The sequence below is a fragment of the Polypterus senegalus genome, chromosome 15 (genome assembly GCF_016835505.1).
Source record: "Polypterus senegalus isolate Bchr_013 chromosome 15, ASM1683550v1, whole genome shotgun sequence".
Taxonomy (NCBI): domain Eukaryota; kingdom Metazoa; phylum Chordata; class Cladistia; order Polypteriformes; family Polypteridae; genus Polypterus; species Polypterus senegalus.
This window is the reverse complement of record NC_053168.1, coordinates 10,327,164-10,347,344: the sequence shown is the minus strand read 5'-3', so window position 1 is coordinate 10,347,344 and position 20,181 is coordinate 10,327,164. Positions and strand designations below refer to the sequence as shown.

Below are 20,181 nucleotides of genomic sequence, written 5' to 3'. Positions count from 1 at the left end.
GCAGTGGGTAGCGCTGCTGCCTCGCAGTAAGGAGGCCACTTAGGGTTAGGGTTCGCTTCCCGGGTCCTCCCGGCATGGAGTTTACATGTTCTCCCCATGTCTGCGTGGGTTTCCTCCCATGGACATTCCAAAGACATTGGCAATTCTAAATTGTCCCGTGGCTGTGTGTGCATGCCCTGTGGTGTGCTGGAGCCCTGCCCGGGGTTTGTTTCCTGTGTTGGCTGGGATTGGCTCCAGCGGACCCCTGTGACCCTGTAGTTAGGATATAGCAGGTTGGATAATGGATGGATGGATCATTGTTAAGTGGCAGTCCTCCCTGGCCAATATTGTCAGTACCACGAAGCTGGAACCTCACATTCGTTTTCAGTCACTTTTATCAAAATCTGAGTTTGACAAATCATAGTCCAATTCAGAGATAATAGGCGAAATCGTCACACACTGAGTATTTTTCTTTAGATAGATAGATAGATAGATAGATAGATAGATAGATAGATAGATAGATAGATACTTTATTAATCCCAAGGGGAAATTCACATAATCCAGCAGCGGTATACTGATACAAAGAAACAATATTAAATTAAATAGTAATAAAAATGAAAAAAAAAAATACGCCTTCGCTTTGGTTTCTCAGTCAAACCAATGAAACTAACTTTCCTTTGAGCAGCGAGAGTCCAGCTAAGACATAACATCGTCAACTCCTCCTTTTTAAACAGTGGTCAACATCAGTCCTGAAAGAGTTAATAAACTCTGACACTCGCGCTGGTCCATCTTTGGTTATGACTACTGATGTCCCCGAGATAAACGAAAGTGTCAGTCACTGAGGGTCCGTGGCATCACAACAGCGTTATACTCACTGGTATTGTACGCTTGTTGCGGCTCAATGGGAGACGTGCCAGTAAGAATTTCATTGTACTGCGGGCACAGGGCAATACACGCGAACCTGAGAGCTGAGATTGCAGATCACAGACATTCTTTTGATTTTATTTTTTTTTTCATTGAAAGTCACCTTTGTCTTTGTTTTAGAGAAATGCTGACACAGCCACCGCCCTCTGCCCCTCCAAACTCCTCCACCCCTGTGCAACTCTCTGTAAGTTGACTTGGCGTTGGTCACACAGCGGGGGATCAGCTTTCGATTTTCAGTTTCCTCAAGATCAAGTGTTGTGGCATCGCGGCTGAGGTGTTGCACTTACAACCATAAAAAGAAACAGTCAGGTTTCAGATGGCACCGTGCAGCCCATCTGACAAGTCAGTTCATCTGTCACTTCAGTTATTGAACAAATCTGGAGTTGGTCCTTTGGCCTGGTGCCCTCGGTGTTTAGCGCAGGGGAAAGCAGCTGGTATGATTGGTACGTCTTATTTATTTTTGGGCCTTTCTGTTCTAAGGGCCACCTGTTGCTAGCTGATGTTGTTATTTGTTGGACTGAGCCCCCCATTATCTTGTCATGACGGTGATGTTATCAACGCCCTTGATGCCCTCATGAGGCACGTAGGTTGCCTAGTGAACGTTTAAACACGATGTCTCCCTTCAAGCATCACGTTGCCACCCCCTTTAGCTCTTGTTTTGGTCACATCTCAAGTGTATCAGTTAAAGTATAAACTCGAGGGTGCGGTCAGTTGTGGCGTATGACAATATGGATCCTGGTCAACATTATGATCGGATTCTGGAATTTCCTTTCCTTGTTTTGTCAGTGGGATTTCTTTCCGTCTTTGCTTCAGCTTCACTGTCTGCTGTGTGGAGCGTTGTAAATCAGTCAGTCAGCCATTTTCTAACCTGCTTTATCCTGAACACGGTTACAGGGGTCTGCAGGAGCCTATCCCAGCTAGCACAGGGCGCAAGGCAGGAACAAAACCTGGAGAGGGCGCTAGTTCATCGTAGGGCGAACACACAAACACACCAATTCACCTACCCTGTATGTGTTTAGACCCCCAAGACAACCCACATAGGGGCATGGGGAAAACATGCAAGCTACACACAGGGAGATCCCAGGACTGTGCTTTGTAAACCGTTGTTTCCAGGAGCGGACTGGGTCGCAGAACCGGCCCGGTCATCCTTCAGCAAGTGAGGTGACGAGGTCGACCCATCGGCCCCATTATTCATTGTGATGAGTACGCGGCTCGCTACTTGCTATGAGCCTATGATATGAACTCCAGCTAAACTGTTACCAGACTTAATCTGTACACTGCTGTTTAGACACAACTTCAAATTTGACGACATGATGCTTAGAAATAAAATGCAATGAAAAATAAAAATGTTAATAACACGGCTTACGTGTTATTATAGTACGTGTCAAATGTCAATGCCAGTACCCTATTAGCTTACGCAGTTCACTGTTTTTAGCAGCCACATCATCAGCATTACTGCTAGTGTCAAGTCTGGCTAGGATACTTTTCTCCACCGACATCAACATAGACGCCTCAAGATGTTCTTGCGCTATTGTGCATCTCGGGTGGCTTTTGATTCTCTTCATCACAGAGACTGATCATTCACACTGCACTTGCGACACAGGCAGCGTTAGCGGGAGCTTGTAGGCAAACCCAGTGCTCTTGTAAGCATCAGTTAAGAAGTTCAACCAGAGTAGCACCTTGTAGAGGCAGAAAGGACAGTCGTTACGAGACTTGCAAGTGATTACAGGTGTGAAACAATTATTTTCAACTTAATAAAAAGAACTGCTCATTTACAATGAAATAAATGATAACCGAGGTTAGAATGAAAACCTCACCTGACTGAAATGTTCCATTAACTTAACGATAAACTCTAAATGTTCCGTCCTAATATGACAAATTCCTATCCTGTGCTTTATAACTTTATTTCATCGCTAGCCATGTGCGGCCAGCTACGTTGCGCGTGTTAAAGTTGTCTGTGAAGAGCTCCCTGTTTAAACGCGGCCGCCAGTCGTGAACTGGGCCCTTCATCGCACAGCATTATGATTTTTTATAAGGGAAACAAAATTACAAAAGAAAACCCTTGGATATTGATTTGATAGGAACGGCCTACTCGGAATCACTGTCCGAATCGTAATTATGTGGTGGTGTAGCAGCATTTCTGCTTCTGTCCATTCACAGTCCGTCTCGTTTTCACGACGCTGTCGTTTCCTCTCACGATGTCTTCTCAATCTTTCTCCAATCTCGCAGGTTGCTTTGTGGCACAGGGTGCAAGGCCAGGAAACAAAATCCGGGCAGGGTGCCAGCCCACTGCAGGGCACACACCAAGCACACACACACACTAGGGACAATTTAGGATCGCCAATGCACCTAACCTGCATGTCTTTGGACTGTCAGAGGAAACCCACACAGACACAGGGAGAACATGCAAACTCCACACAGGGAGGACCTGGGAAGCGAACCCGGATCTCCTAACTGCAAGGCAGCAGCGCTACCACTGCGCCACCATGCCGTCCTACCAAAGAATTTAATGAGATGAAATAAATTGCAATAATGTACAGTGGAACCTCGGTTCACAAACGTCTCGGAACACTGTTCACGACCAAAGACTCGGTATACAAACAAGCCAGATTCCCTTTCGGTTTGTGCACGGCGATGATTTCCGCACGTGTTCGGTCTCTCCCTGTGCAGCGAGAGAGAGAGAGAGAGACACACACACGCGCGCGCACACGAGAGAGACGCACAAAGACACGAGAGAGAGAGAGAGAGAGAGACACACACACACACGCGCGCACGCGAGAGAGACGCACAGAGACACGAGAGAGGGAGAGAGAGAGAGACACACACACACGCAGCATGCGAGCCTTACACAGACACGAGAGAGAGAGAGAGACACACACACACACACGCGTGCACGCAAGAGAGACGCACACAGACATGAGAGAGAGAGAGAGAGAGAGAGAGAGAGAGAGACACACACACACGCGCACGAGAGAGACGCACAGAGACACGAGGGAGAGAGAGAGGGAGAGAGAGAGAGAGAGAGACACACACAGACACGAGAGAGGGAGAGAGAGAGAGAGACACACACACACACGCGCATGCGAGAGAGACGCACACAGACACGAGAGAGAGAGAGAGAGAGACACACAAACACGCACATGCGAGAGAGACGCACACAGACACGAGAGAGAGAGAGAGAGAGACACACACACACACGCACACACGAGAGAGAGAGAGAGAGAGACAGCTGGATGCATAAGGCTTGTTTTTAAAGAGACTGATTCCAGCATTGTTTTAACCTCGTATTTAATGAAGACTTTTTTCTATTGGATTTTAACCTCCATTTCACTTCTGTTTACAGTGATCAGTTCGTAGCCTGCATTGTTGCAATGTTACTTTTCTTGGTGGTTTATTAAATAACGGATTTTTCAAATGTTAATTCTTTTCCCTGTGTTTAAAACTCATTTAAAAAAGTGCTTTTGGCGAGCAGTTCGTAGCTCAAACTCAGGCAATGTTAGTTTTCTCTGTTCAAGGTTTTCTCAGTGTTATTCAGTGTTTTTACATTTAGTTTACTATTACGCTGTGCATTCTATGGTGTAATTAACTATATTTGTGCTTAAAAATCTTTAAATAATATATATTTACATACAGTTTGTATGGTCTGGAACGGATTAATTGTATTTACATACAATCCTATGGGGGAGATTACTTCGGTTCACGACCAAATCGGTTTACGACCAGAGTTTTGGAACGAATTATGGTCGTGAACCAAGGTTCCACTGTATATGCTAATCGAAATAGCATATCGAAACAGAAAACGGCAAAATGCTGCAACGTTGTGTACTGACAACTAAAAGAACTTGATGAGGTAATATGGTATATTATATATAGGACTATATAAATTGCAGTACTGGAAAGATAATGTTTATTAGTTTTAAAAATTAATTTTAATGTCAAACAGTAACCAGTACATCAAATTTATTTCATGAAACGGCCGGCCCATGACCAGACCAGAGTCCGCGGCCCACCGGGCATTGCCCAAATGCCCTATGGCCAGTCCGCCCCAATTATTTCTTATTTATTGGTTTGGTTGTAACCCTTAAATATGTTTCTTGTGCATATACAGATCGTCCCCTACTTACAAACTTTCGTACATATGAACCAGTGACATGTGGTGAGGTTCATGGCTGGTGACTCCTTCAGAGTCAGATTTACAAATGTATGACACCAAAAGAGTGTCTTATTCAGTATTCAGTTGACAGCCAGCATGCACATTGACTACTGGTTATGTTTCATATCTCATCATCATTCTTTACACACACGAAAGTAAGGCGCATATCTGGATAAGAAAGAACGTTACATTTATAGCGGCGAGAAAGCAGAGAGAGCGCATTTGCTCTTCACCCTCCATGTGTTCTAAATTTGCCGTTGCAATTCCACAATTCAAACTCATGCAATAAAAATGAAAGTGTAGAGTGGTGTACAGAAAATTTGATTTCAATTTTGACCTCAATTGAAATATTTAGTTGTTTTTAGAAGCTTTTAATTCTGAAGCTTTAATTAATTTTAATACAGATTGTTCGACAAAAAGATAACAAGAAAAACAAAAGAATATTTTATTTAAGGTCAAAATTTTATTTTAAAATATTGGATTTTTTTTTCTTAGTCTGATCCCATTTTTTACTAAATTGAAAACCATTTATGAAGTGAAGTCCATGCGCCTATCCTTCTCCACGAAAATCTCTGTTACTTTCTTGTAAAAGTCCTTCTTATTTTCCTTTAGTTTAAAAAACATTAATCTTCCATTTTGGCAGTCAGTCGGAACAAAAAATACAAATAAACGGAGCGCTGCAGTGCACTTGACTTTCTGATGTCGCTAACTTATCGGCGCCTCTGCGTAGAACAGCAGCAACGAGCATCTGTTGGGCTCACATGCGCCCCCTTCAGGCCAGCACGGTACTTTTCACTGTGGTTTAATGTCCGGTCAACAGGGCTAAATATGTCACACACATTCATTAAAGATATTAGCCAGATCGTGGAAAGTCAGGGTGTGTAATAAACGTGTCTGCAAACATTAGACTGGTGACATACAGAGAGACAGCAACAAGCACGCGCCAATTGCAGGCATCAACCCAGTGTGTGAGAAAAGCGCAGTTTGAGGTGAGGTGAGGCTCGTTTCTGCTGCACCTCGGGTTTCTCCCCTGTATTTGAACAAGGAAATGCGCCAATTCAGCGATTTTGACTATAAAAATGATCAACATTATTGGAATAATACAGAAAACAAATTTATAGCACAGACCATTGGACACATTTATTTTGTGTTATCATCATCGCACGTCCCTGATATGAAGAAAGTGATCCTCAAGTCCAAAACTGGCACATAAGGATAATTTGCACGTCCGCCAAGTGGTGGCAGCAAATAATTTTTATTATAAAACTTTATTTCATGTACAGTACTTGTAAGATGTTCAGAACACATTAGAAACCACCGATAAACCTGCTTTATATGTCCAAATCCAGCGCTGTCTGAAACTAAAACATTTATCCACATGCTGGATATACGAGCAAAACGGACTTAACGGAGAGCCTCTCAGAACGCAACCTGTTCATAAGTAAGGGGCTGACTGTATTTCAGTTTACAAAGAGGTATTTCCAGGATAATCCTTCAAGAGAGCCCACCCTTGTCATTTGATGTGGTTGCGCTGAGTTGTTTAAGCTCACTGTGGCCACATAGTACAACGGGGAATTCCCCACGACAAAGTGGGCAGAATTCTTTCCATGGCTAATTTTTTGGGAGATCTCCGTAGCTAAACTGGCGTTTTTATACCCCAGGAGTTTAATTTTGACATTTAGTTTCTTTCTGTCTTCCTTCCTTTAAGGCAGGGGTTCCCAAACCTAACGGCATTTCAAGGGGCGTGGCAAAGAGGAGGGCTGCGTCGTGATTCGCCGAAATTAAGTGAGATGCGTGGCAAAGTGGTGTAATCAGAGTCTTGTGCGCCCGTCCGGGATTGACCTGTTCCCTCATTAACACCGGAGCCATGATCGCCACCCCCGGCATCCCATGAAGTTTTAAAACGAAGCTGAAGCGCGAGAGGAAAAGAAAAAATCAGCAGTCGACTTTCTCATATACTCAGATATGGGGAGGGATATTTGAGGAGTATACCGCAAGACAAGGATTATATTTTTTATATTATGTACATTAAAGAACCATCCATCCATTATCCAACCCGCTATCAACAACAAATCAAATCAAATTAATAATATATTGAACAATTATCATAAAAGTTAAGTTGAATAAATCAGGCTCTGCAGCTGCATGAATAAAAAAGTACCAATTCCATTTGATGGATTTCGCGCAAAAGTTCAAACAGATCTGCAATTTTGGTGTAACAATCACATGCCATATTTTATCCATCTATCTCGTTGCGTTTTTGAGTTATCGTGATAAGACACACACACGCACACACACACACACAAACGCAATTCCAAAAAACGGTATTTTCGTACTCAGAGGTCTAAAACGTCAAGATTCATCAAAATCTCGGGGTCGAATCTTTTCATGATTACTATACTTTTCCTATACTTCGTATATGAGAAAGTAAAAAAGAAAGAGATGAGTATTGGGTCCCTGCGCCATTCTGAGGAAGAAGAGGCAGAACAGTCGGTAGCCGCGTGGAGCACTCTTAGGGGTGGACCGTTACCTGATGAGTTAATGAAGGAGTGGGTACGACGGTGAAGATGTCCTTCTTAAGAATCCCAAAGGCGCTAGGAGATCACGGTGGAAGACAGAAGGACAGCGAGCTCTGATTGGTCCAGCAGATCACCGGAAGTGAGGACTGGGGCCGCTGGTGTGTCCAATGGCTGCAAGACGTGAGCAGGGAGAGTTGGGACAGGGAAGGAAGACTGGAAGATGCAGTGAGCTCAGGTGAAAGAAAAGTAAGAACCCGATGACTGCGGGGGGTTTATTATTGATTTATTTATTAGATTTTAACTCACGGATTATCACAGATTATTTAATTATTCACGATTTCTGCATTGAACATTTTGGACAATATTGTAAGCAAAAGCACTAGACACTTTGCACCAACCCCTTACTGACTGTGTGTGTGTGTGTGTCCTCACTTGCCTGGCACATCCTCGGGTCTGTTATCAGCGATCCTGGATGCAGCCAAGAAGTGTGGAGCAGACCCGGACCTTCTATACGTAGATTTCATTTGGGGTGGCTGGCTGGTGCAGTACCAGGATTCAGAGATGCAGGTGAGGTGCATTGCCAATGCTAAACTGTGTGTGTGTGTGTTTGTATGAATGTTCACTTACACAATGGACTGATGCCCTTTCCTGGGATTGTCCCTACCTTGTGCCCAGTGCTTGCTCAGGATGAAGTGTGTTTGGAAAATGGCTGAAAATGAATATTTTTAATTTTAAATAAATACATTTTGCCATTTGTGCACCTCGTTCTATGCCCAATAACCCAAAACGACAAAGTGTGAGAACATGGTCAGGCGTTCATTCAATAAAATGCTTAACCTACACCTTAATAAAACTCTCTGGGGGAATCTCCTGGAACTTGAGCAGATCAGATGTTTCCACACACCTCAGAATTCATTGTGCCATCAGCAGTTCCTTCACCAATGAAGAGAAGTGTGCCAGTCACTGTAGCAGCCATACATGCCCAAGCCATAAGACGCCCAGCACCACCATGTTTAACAAATGAGGTGGTCTGCTTTGGATCTCAGCCAGTTCCTTGTCCTCTCTACACTTTGCTCTCACCGTCACTCTGATGAGGTTCATCTTTGTCTCAACGTCCACAAGACCTCTTCTCAGTATTCTGCAGGCTCTTTGAAATCCTTTTTCATAAACTGTCACCTGGCCATCCTGTTCTTGTGGTGTTCATCTTGCAGTGTGGCCTCCATGTTTTCTGTTCATGAAGTCTTCTGCTGATTGTCATCTCTGAGACGTCCACATGGGCCCCCTGAAGGCTGTTTCTGATCCATCAGACAGGTGTGAGGGGCCTTTTCTTTACCATAGTGAGTTCTACTGTCCTCAGCAGTGGAGGTCTTCCTTGGCCTACCAGTCCCTTTGTGATTTCTGAGCCCACCAGTGTGTTCTTTCTTTTTCATGATATTCCTGACACTTCATTTCAGCCATCCTAAGGTCTCAAGAAGGTCCAAGTCCTGGTGCTTCCTGTCTTGCTATATGGTTGTGAGATATGGACACTATCCAGTGACCTGAGACGAAGACTGGACTCCTTCAGTTCTGTGTCTCTCCGGAAAAATCCTTGAGTGCCGCTGGTTTGACTTTGTGTTGCTCATGGAGTCTCGAATGAGGCACATGACCTGCATTGTGAGGGAGCGTTAGTTACGGCACTGCGGCCATGTGGCGCGTTTCCCCCAGGGTGATCCGGCTCTTATTGTTGGGTACCCAAGTGGCTGGACCAGGCCAAGGGGTCGCCCATGTAACACCTGGCTGCGGCAGATAGAGGGTCATTTCCGGAGGGTGGGACTGGACTGCCTGGAGGGTTGCAAACCAGGATCCCGAGTTTTTTTGTCGTGTTGTGCTTGCGGCAACACACTGTACCAGTGCATGCTCCCCAACTTGACTTGACTTGACTTGACTTCAGGTGTCACTGATGTCTCTGATGGCTTTATTTCTTGTTTTTCAGCCTCATGATAGCTTCTTTGACTTTCACAATTGCAACTACAGACTCCAAAGGGTAGAAGCAGGCCTAGGCATCTTATGAAGCCACCTGACGAATCACAAACACCTGTCACGCCAACTGTCCCAAACATTATGGTGCCCTGAAATGGGGGGGGGTTGGGGTCTTGTAAAAAAACATACCATGTGACCGAAATTTGTGCAGATCCCCCTAAATGAAAGTCTATAATGTGCCCTTTAATCATAATGTCTAATGAAATTTTCTGTGGAGCAGAAGGGGAAATTAAGTAAAAAACATTATGGAGAATACTGCATAGGACATGAAATGCACGTTTTCCTTCTTGTTATGAAATAAGCAATTGGCCATGCCACACAACCCGTTAAATCAATGCCACCTGGGGGCAGATGGGAAGTGCTAGCCGAATATTACAGTGGATTGCAAATGTCTTCAGACCCCCTTCACTCTCTGTGCATTTCATTGTAGATTTCCTTTGAAATGCAGAGATCTGACACATGCCCCCGATAACCTATAAAGGCAAAGCTTTGCAAATTCATTCAAAATCAGAAACTGAAATCTCTCCCCTAAGTATTGAGACCCTTTGCTGTGGCCTGTGTAGCGTGTGGCTGGGGCCCTTGCCCGGCTGGGACGCCTCCACAGTGGAAGGGCCAGGGGAGCAAGCATGGCCAGAGCATTACCACCCCCTGGGTTGCATCGGTGCCTCGGACTCCTGCAAGGCTCCATGGGAGTTGGAGTTTGGTGCAGCCCTGTTGGGATCCGGGGAGCACTGCCACGGAGTGCTGCAGCAGGATCTGCTGAGTCCTTTTGGGCAGTTCTTCCTGCACTTGGATCTCAGGCAGTTTCTTGTTATCTCCACACTTTGCTCTCACCATCACTCTGATGAGGTCTCGTCTTTGTCTCGTCTGCCCACAAGACCTTTTTCCCAGAATTCTGCAGGCTCTGCAGAAGTCTATAGGTCATCAAGCACCTTAGAGTACTTAGAGTACTCTAGTACCTTAGAGTACTTCCGGGTGGGCTATAAAATGGAGCCAGCAGCCGCAACTCGCCAGAGTCGGGAGGAGGAAGACAAAGCTTGACTGGAGGAAGAGTGGAGGAGAAAGAAAAGAAAGAGAGAGGAGGAAAAGTATCGCGCTGTGCTTGTGCTGAAACTGTGTCGTACTTGTGGGAAACGGGGGAAGGCGTTTCCCACAAGGTAAAAAAGAAAAAAAAAAATCAGTGTGCCTTGAGCTTCTGTCCCACGCTTGTCTGTGTCGGGTTCAGGGGGCGGTGCCAGCCTGGGTGGCCCACACCTGCCAGATGGTGCTCAGGTTCATCCTGTTTGTTTTAATTCCCCTTGAGATGTTTCTAGAAATTGATTGGAGTCCACCTGGGACAAACAGAACTGACCGGATGTCATTTAGGAAAGGCACACGTGTGTGTTCCTGTGTGTAGAGGGTCCCAGAATTCACACTGCGTGTCAGGACCAAAACCAAGCCATGAAGTCCAGGGAAATCTCTGAAGACCCTCAGGATCCAATTGTGGGGTGGCACAGATCAGGACAAGGGGATCAATCCATTCCCAGGTGCCCAATGGCCTCAATAGTGTTGGATTGACACTAAAATGTTGACCTCAGCTTTTCACACTTTCGGTAACAAAACAAATAACAGAGTGGTGGCTCTCCAGCCAAAGGACACAAAGGTTGGCAGTTTGAATCCTGGCAGTGACTGAAGGAATCCTACTCCGTTGGGCAAGGCCATTAAACCTGCACTTGCTCCTGGGACGCCGTACAAAGAGCTGACCCTGCGCTCTGACCCCAAAACTCTCTGGAGGGTAAGTTGGGATATGTGAGCAATTGTATATGAAGAATAGAGGATTAAAACATCACAATATTTAAAAATGGATAATGGCTCCCCGCACCCCCAGCCTTAGAGCTGCATCGTCACTTGGCCACAGTGCTCCGCCACACTTCACACCTCAAAACGACCCCTTTGGAGTCTGACACACTCTGTTATTATAACATTTCCTTGAAATCCGTGGGTGGGAGGGTCACCCCTTTGGCCAGTGGGCCGGGTCCCCTCATATGGGCGGGAGGCTCCCCCTCCACTTGGTGCTGGACCAGAGTAATACGCGTATATGACATGGATGACTGGTGTGGGTTGTTTGAGATATGAACGTTGGCACCATGGAGGTCTGATCACGGTGATATATGACAGAGCCCAAAGTGCCCGTTCTCACCCTTTTACATCCAGTACTCAAAGTATCATAAAGCGGGTACCACAGAGTTTCATAAACTGGGGTCTTCAGTATTTTAACAGCCTCAGATACGGGAGAACTTGCCAGAAGGATGACCACCTAAGTGGCACTCCATCGATCAGGAAGGGTGGCGCCTTGGGCATTTAAAGGACTCGGAGCGCATGAGGATAAAAGACCCTCTGGTCCGATGAGACAGAAAATGGAACTCTTTGGGCAGAACTTCAAACGCTACGTCTGGTGCTGCCTAATGCCATCCCGACGGTGAAGCATGGAGGTGGTGGGAGTGTCCTGGACAGGGAGACTTCGTGAGGATTGATGGAAGGATGAATGGAGCCAAATGCCGAGAGAGACCCTTCAAGAACACCTGCTCCAGACTGGGGTGACATTTCACCGTTCAGCACCACAACGATCCCATGGAAGACCATGCTGGGGTGGCTTTGGGACAAGTCTCAGAGCGTCCTTGAGTGGTCCGGCCAAACACTTTTTGGGAGGGGCCTGAAGATGGCCATTAACAGACGCTTCCCATCCAGTCTAATGGAGCTTGAAAGGATCTTTCAAGAAGAATGGGATAAACTGCCCAAAAGGGTGGTCCACAAACCAATGCCAAGAGTTGATGTTTGTAGAATTGTATCTCTACAGAGCTTGATTTTAACGGTTAGGGGTAGTCGGCTAACCTGTGAAATTTTGGCCTGGTTGTCAAGCATGCGGCGGTCGCTCCATTCTGAACATTTCATTTGTATTGTCTGAAGGAAGACCACCTCAGCAGCACTCCATCAGTCGGGTGCTTATGGTAGAGAGGTGCTAGGCTAAAGGAGTTCTTAACTGGCTAAGCGATTAGGAAACATTCTAGAGCTACAGTGGTGTTTCCAGAACATTCTAGTTGTACGTGGAAGTTTCCAGAACATTCTAGTACTAACTGCAAAATTCCAGAACATTCTACTAGTAAATGGAAGTTTCCAGAAGCTTCAAATTGTAAGAAGGAATTTCTAATTTAGTCTTTTATGATAAGAGAATCCCAGTGGAAAGAAAGGAGAGAAGATGGTGGAAAGCCTGCAGCAGCCATCATCACCAGATATTAAGCTGACAAATGAATCTGCAAAGCTGAGGTTGGAGGATCTGTTAACAGAAAGGACAAGTCTCAGAGCATCCTTGAGTGGTCCGGCCAAACATTTGCAGAAAGGACATCCTTCTTTGATGTCCTTATGGAAAAAGGAAAATAAATCTCTCCACCATTTCTCAAAATCGCCTGAACATGAACAGATGATCCAAACTTCACAGAATTTTGGGGACTGTTGGCACGTGATGATAGCAAATGACGCAGCTGAAAAAGGAAAACGTCTCATTGAAAGGTGTGATGACATACCGGCAAAGGACGAGAAACAGAAACAGTTGATTCCTCTACCAGTGGCAAAGCATCACAACAATTCTGTAACTTCATCAAACACAGTGCTGATGTTGTGGACCTGCAAGTGTGGATCAGGTTGCCTGCTGTTCCGTTCTCATGACATAAGAAACTGCCAAACGGAGCGACCTCTAGATGTTATTTATTTTCATTAAAATTTTGTATTTTTCTTATGATAATGATAAGCAATACAGCTAGCCTTGTGGAGAACTTGAATATGTTAGGGTCTTTTTTTCTCTTGGACTACCCTACTGGTCAAATCCAGGTGTGCAAAGCTTATAGAGATTTACCAAGAAGACTCAATGCTGGAATTGCTGCCAAAGGGGCTCCTACAATGTAATGAATTAAGGGTCTGAACATTTTAATGAAGGGGAGATTTCAGTTTCTGTTTTTTACTAATTTGTAAAGCTTTCTGAAAAATTTTCCATTTTGCCATTATGGGTTATTGAGCGTAGATTGATGGGCAAGAATGGCAAATGTGCTCATTTAAAATGAAAACTACAGCATAATAAAATGTACAGAAAGTGACAGGGTCTGAATGCTTTCTGAATCCACTGCATGTGTCAACCAACACCCCCTGGATGAACCAATCAGATCTACCAGACGTTGTAGTCACACTTTACATGCTTTTGAAAGCTCTCATTTGATTGGTTAACATTCTTTTGAGTGACACCTCAGTTACATTTGCAGTGTTGCCCTGTTAGTGAACACACAGGTGACACTGAGAAGGAATTTTATTTCAAAAGTAAATGTAACTTCTGCAGTTTAGACCCACTTTGGTTTCAAACAAAATAATAAACGAGAATCATAAAAAAAATTAAAGGAGGCCATTTGTTGTCATTGCTTCAAAAATGTAGCAACTGTTGGAATAACAAATGCAATGCATTTTATCACTATAAATGTTTCTGATGCACCATCTGTTGAAATGATAAATGCAATGCATTTTATTACTATAAATGTTTGTGATGCACCATCTGTTAAAATGACAAATGCAATGCATTTTATTACTATAAATGTTTGTGATGCACCATCTGTTAGAATGACAAATGCAATGCATTTTATTACTATAAATGTTTGTGATGCACCATCTGTTGAAATGATAAATGCAATGCATTTTATTACTATAAATGTTTGTGATGCACCATCTGTTGAAATGACAGATGCAATGCATCTTATTACTTTTATTAGTACAAATGTTTGTGATGCACCATCTGTCAGAATGGAAAATGCCCTTTATATGTCTCTGTTATATGCCATTTGGTATGGGATTTGTAAAAGCATTGTTAGTGTGTGTGATGCAACATCTGCTGGAATGACAACTGCCATGCATGTTATTTTTATAAATGCTTATGATGCACCATCTGTTGGAATGACAGAGACATAGCAACTAGACGGTCACACAGCTATGCAGACACCTATCCTTTTATTAAGGTGGATCATGATGACAGTACTAAAACAATTTTATGCAGTCTGGACTCTCCCACGACACCTTGTGATGCTGTTATTAGTATCCTCATTTTTTTCCTCTGGTGTATTACACAGTGAATGGTGAATTTGCTCACTTTATTGATATTTCAATTAAGGAAGGCAGACGTCTTGAGGTGAGGTTGCCTCACTCACTAATCAAATTGATTAAAACACGCAAAGAAGAATTTTGCTCTAACCTGTACATGTGTCAATAACAGCCATATAAGCCATATGAGCTGAAGAAAAGGTCTGAATTAGCATAAGCCGCCCTAATTTGGGGAGCTCATAAGAAAACTCATAATAAACACCATTAAACAAATATAGATAGTGATGTGTGCTTCAGTGTAAATGTTTAAAGTCTGAATATTTTTGATTGTAATAGAAACATATCATTTATCACTGTCTGTTCGAGGTCCATAGAGGGCTAAAGGATCAAAACTCTATTCGTATATATTTATAATCACTGACCCTGAAATAGTCTACAATGACACCCCACACACTTATGTTTGAAATGTGCGATGTTTACCCTTCTGGGAGTGGCTGTTACAGGGCCTGGACCACCGGTAAAGAATCAGATATCAAAACTATGGCAATATTCATAACCAGCAACCTTGAAATCACATAAAATGGCAATCCACATGCTAATATTACTGATCCTAATATTTTTTTTTTTAAAGTTTTGTGAAAAAGGCTGACTTTGATCCCCTTGCCCATTAGGGGTGAACCGTTGAGGTCAGTTGATGTGCGTTACACAACTTCCTTTCTTTGTGATTATTTTTGTTGAAGACACTAATTAGTTTCATTTATCATAAGAGTGACATTTCCTCCAAAAGCTACGATCCAAAAATGGCCTACGAGTTGGTGTTTGGGTTAGCGTGAGGGTTAGAGGGCCAAAAAATAGATGGGGAACCCCAACAAGCTCATCATCTTGCATAACTAGACATCAAGATGAGTTGGACGGTGTGTCACATGTGGGGGTTTCTCATATCGGTGAGTAAGGTGGGGTGGAGACCAAAAACTAAATAAATAAATAGAAGTGATTTCAAAGTAGAAGTTCAAAAAAAATCACAAAGTGCCCAGTTGAGTCTGTGGCACGTCTTCCAACCCAAAGGGAGTTCCTTATCATAAACAAAAGTAAAAGTCCACATTAAACACCCGGTGGTCCGCTGTCTTGGGACGATCTTCTTCACCTTATAAAATAGCAAGGTGGCCACCCGGCTCATTGTGTTGTCCCGAGTGAGTCGCTTAGTCTCTCTGAGCTCCAAATGTAAACCTACTGTATACCAGTATGTGGTGGCACTTCTACAATTGTCATGGTGCTCACTACAGAAAAGCACCTCATCAAATCAAACGGCCTTCCTAGTTATTATCCAGTTTTTGTTTTGGTGGATTTGGAGTTGTTTTTCGATACATGGAGTAAGTGAAGTAATGGACAAAAGGTACCAGTGGGGTACCTAGAATTTAATGGACAGCAACACAAAAAATAAATGACACCACCCCCAAAACTCATGCGAAGTTAAATTAAATCCATTTTAAAATGAGATATGTCAAGCTTATAAGATACGTAAAAGTTACAAGTCAGAGCTTGGCTCTGTGAAGTTGCGGGGATAACACCATTAAAATTTTGACTCTAATGTTTATCATAAATAAAGAAACAAGCATGCAGACACCATGGACCCCCAGCCCCACCTGTCAATAGTTACACCTCCGAGAGGCACTGCTTAGTCAGTGACTTCACTTTATAATTCAGAAGAAGCCCGAAGCAGAGAACATTCAAGATGTCTGTTTCTCTACACTGCTTTAATATTAAGCGTCATTAACCATCAGTCAGTCGCTCTTTATTTTATATAGCGCCATTCCTGGAGCACATCATCAGAAAGCTCTTTCAATGACAAACAAAGATAAATTTCAAAGTAACAAGAAGACTGAAAATATGTATAAACTAATTAATAAATTATACATTTAAGATTGGCAACATGAAATAAGATTTTCTTTTATCTAGGGGGTGAAGTGTTATAATGATGGTAAAGTTACAGTCTTTGAGTAAAACCACATCAGTCAGGAGCCAGACAATGACAGGTAGTGAATCAACCACATTTTCCTCAATGCCCCCACTTAGACTCCCACAAGACCCTTCAATTCCCTTTTCATCTCATATACACAAGGACCCCCCACTCTGATAAAGGATTTGTGTATTCTACTTCGACACAAACCCCCTTTAAGTTAGATGTTCACAATCATTAATACATAGATACATGCATATATACTGGATATACCTCTGTCTGTCTGTCTGTCTGTCTGTCTATCTATTGTATAGTGCCTTTCATATTATCTATCTATCTATCTATCTATCTATCTATCTATCTATCTATCTATCTATCTATCTATTATATAGTGCCTTTCATATTATCTATCTATCTATCTATCTATCTATCTATCTATCTATTATATAGTGCCTTTCCAGCTTCCTACAATTCCTATATCTATCTATCTATCTATCTATCTATCTATCTATCTATCTATCTATCTGTCTGTCTGTGTGTCTGTCTATTGTATAGTGCCTTTCATATTATCTATCTATCTATCTATCTATCTATCTATCTATCTATCTATCTATCTATCTATCTATCTATTATATAGTGCCTTTCATATCTATCTATCTATCTATCTATCTATCTATCTATCTATCTATCTATCTATCTATCTATCTGTGTGTCTGTCTGTCTGTATACACTGTATATATACAGATATGCATATATACATATATAAATATTTAGATAGATAGATAGATACTTTATTAATCCCAAGGGGAAATTCACAAATTTACATATACAGTATATACATTTATATTTATGTATTGTTATATACCACATATAGAATGTATATATTTGTAATGTATGTATGCTGTATATAATATAAATAGTACCATATTTGAAAGTGAGCAGTATATACTAGATATAGTCCCTAGAACTTCATGACCCTAAACTGTATAAATAAGTAACAAAATTATCATCACATTCTCAAAGCTGCCTGACCACAGAATGTTATTTATTTTATATATTTAGGGTCATGAAGTTCTAGGGACTATATCTAGTATATACTGCTCACTTTCAAATGTTTGCAATCCTTTCACTGTATGCAGTATATGCAGATAGATCCCTATATATCATATATATTCAAATAAATACAGTATATATACAAATATATATTATATAAAGCATACATAAAAAAGCATTCATATCTCATGTATGTGAGCAAAGATACATACATATATATATATTTGTTAGATGTATATATATACGTATATGTGTACATCTGGATACACTATACAAATACATTTTTACACATATACGTATATTGTATACAGTATATACAGATATGTACACACATTATATGCAGTATTTATACTATATGGAGCATATACTGTATATACATACATATATGTAGATAGATAGATGGCTTAAATACATCAATCATATATATATATTTGTATTACATATTTAGTATAAAAGTATAATAATTGTCTAATATAATACTATAATACTAATCAATGAACAATGAACAGATTTTCACAAATGAACAAAATTACTGTAAAAAATTGTTTGTTTTCGAAAATCCATCCACTGTTTATTCATTAAAAATATTTTAAGCAAACACTGTACAATGGCAAACTTTTAAAAAGAGCTTTCTAATATAATTAATAATATTATTTTTACATATTAATATGAGGTTGTATTTTTTATGTATGATTGTAACAAGCTCACTGGTACAAATCATTGTATTGCCCCCTGAATTGGATGAAGTGGGCTTTACCTTAGTTGAATTCATTGTCCCCTTGGCCCGTCTTGTGTTTTCTCCAATCAAGCGCCTTTCTGCGATGCTCTCGTGTTGCTTATTGTGCACGATGCTCCTTTTTTTTTTTGTTGTTCGCTGACAGTTAGATGGAGAGATTATTGTCACTCGTATTTCATTATCACCTGCCAAACATTTCCTGTAAGCGGCTGCAGCACCTTTGGTGTGACTGCTGCTCTGGCAATTGTTCTTGTGCTGTCACAAATGCAAGTCAATGCATTAGGATGTCTGCGGTTTTTTTACATTTTTGCTTAATTTGCCATTTGCCCCTTCTGTTTGGAATGAAATAGTGTTTTCTGTAAAATCTGAGCTCACCGAATTCTGTGAAAAGTGAAACATTTTGGGCTTTTCTCCTACTGTCATTGTTCTTTCCTAGAAGCACCGCAAGCTTTTGAACACAATAGAGGAAACGTATTATTAAATGTGCTTCATTAAGATGATATTGAGATGAAAAAGCGCAACACGTTGGACGAGCACATCCTTCCACTTGAGCAGGCCGCCCCCATTGACTTTCCCTTCTGATGTCTGTCCTTGGCACGTTGCCTGGAAAGAAAAGTACTATCAGGTGTGTTTGTATGAAACTCAGATAAAATTACATTTTCTGTGTGTGGAGGGTTTTGCTCACTCTCCTCTACACAAACTCCTCCACAACGTCAGTGGAATGAAACAGACATAATCAGCCAATCCATAAATATGTGAGCACATGAGCATCTGAAATGGGCAGTAGGTGAATACCGAGTGTAGTCAAAGAATTAGGAGGGTTATTATTAGGAGTGGCACAGCGGGTAGTGCTGCTCCCTCACAGCCCCACGGTGATGGCTTCTAATTCTGGTCCACTTATCAGCAACAGCACAAAAAACTTTGACAACAGCAGGCCATTCAGATCAACAAAGCTTTCCAGTCCTATTCATGAAAATCCAACTTAAGTCGAGTTTTGAAAGTCCCTAAAGCTTAAAGGTCACCACACTTCTTGGTCTCTTATTCCGTGTGTCTGTCATTCTCTGTGTCAAGAAAAACCTCCTAATGTTTGTGTGAAATTTCCTCTTAACAAGTTTCCAGCTGTGTCCCCGTGTTCTTGATGAACTCATTTCAAAGCCACCATCTTGATCCACTGGATTAACTCCCTTCATAATTTTAAACACTTCAGAAGGGTCTCCTCTTCATCTCCTGTAAAGGCTCAACTCTTGTAATCTCTCCTCATAACTCATCCCCTGTAGCCCTGAATCAGCCTCGTTACTCTTCTCTGGACTTTTTCTAGTTCTGCTATGTTCTTTTTGTAGCCCTGTGGCCAGAACTGCAACCAGTACTCCAGATGAGGCCTCACCAGTGTGTTATAAAGCTTGAGCAGAACCTCCTGTGACTTGTACTCCACACATCAAGGCGCTATATAAACTCACATTCTTCCAAAATAACATCAAGCCAAGATTTGAAGGTCCCTAAAAGCCCTAAAGTCACCACACTACTTGGTCACTTACCCGTATTCCGTGTTTCTGTGGTTCTCTTATGAAGAACTTCCTAATGTTTGTGTGAAATTTCCCCTTCACAAGTTTCCAACTATGTCCCCGTGTTCTTGTTGAACTCATTTTAAAGTCACCGTCTCGACCCACTACACTAATTCCCTTCATAATTTTAAGCACTTCACTCAGGTCTCCTCTTCATCTCCTGTAAA

The 20,181-nt window shown here is 42.2% G+C and overlaps 1 protein-coding gene across 1 annotated transcript in view; it reads right to left on the bottom strand.

The window, feature by feature from the left end:
• LOC120515672 (C-C chemokine receptor type 4-like) overlaps positions 1 to 18,835 on the bottom strand; it is a 37,373-nt gene extending 18,538 nt beyond the window's left edge. The window contains exon 1 of the mRNA XM_039736892.1: positions 18,474 to 18,835. Coding sequence (XP_039592826.1) covers positions 18,474 to 18,488 — 15 coding nt within the window. The 5' untranslated portion in view covers positions 18,489 to 18,835. The remainder of the gene's footprint in view (positions 1 to 18,473) is intronic.
• Between the last annotated feature and the right edge of the window lie 1,346 nt (positions 18,836 to 20,181).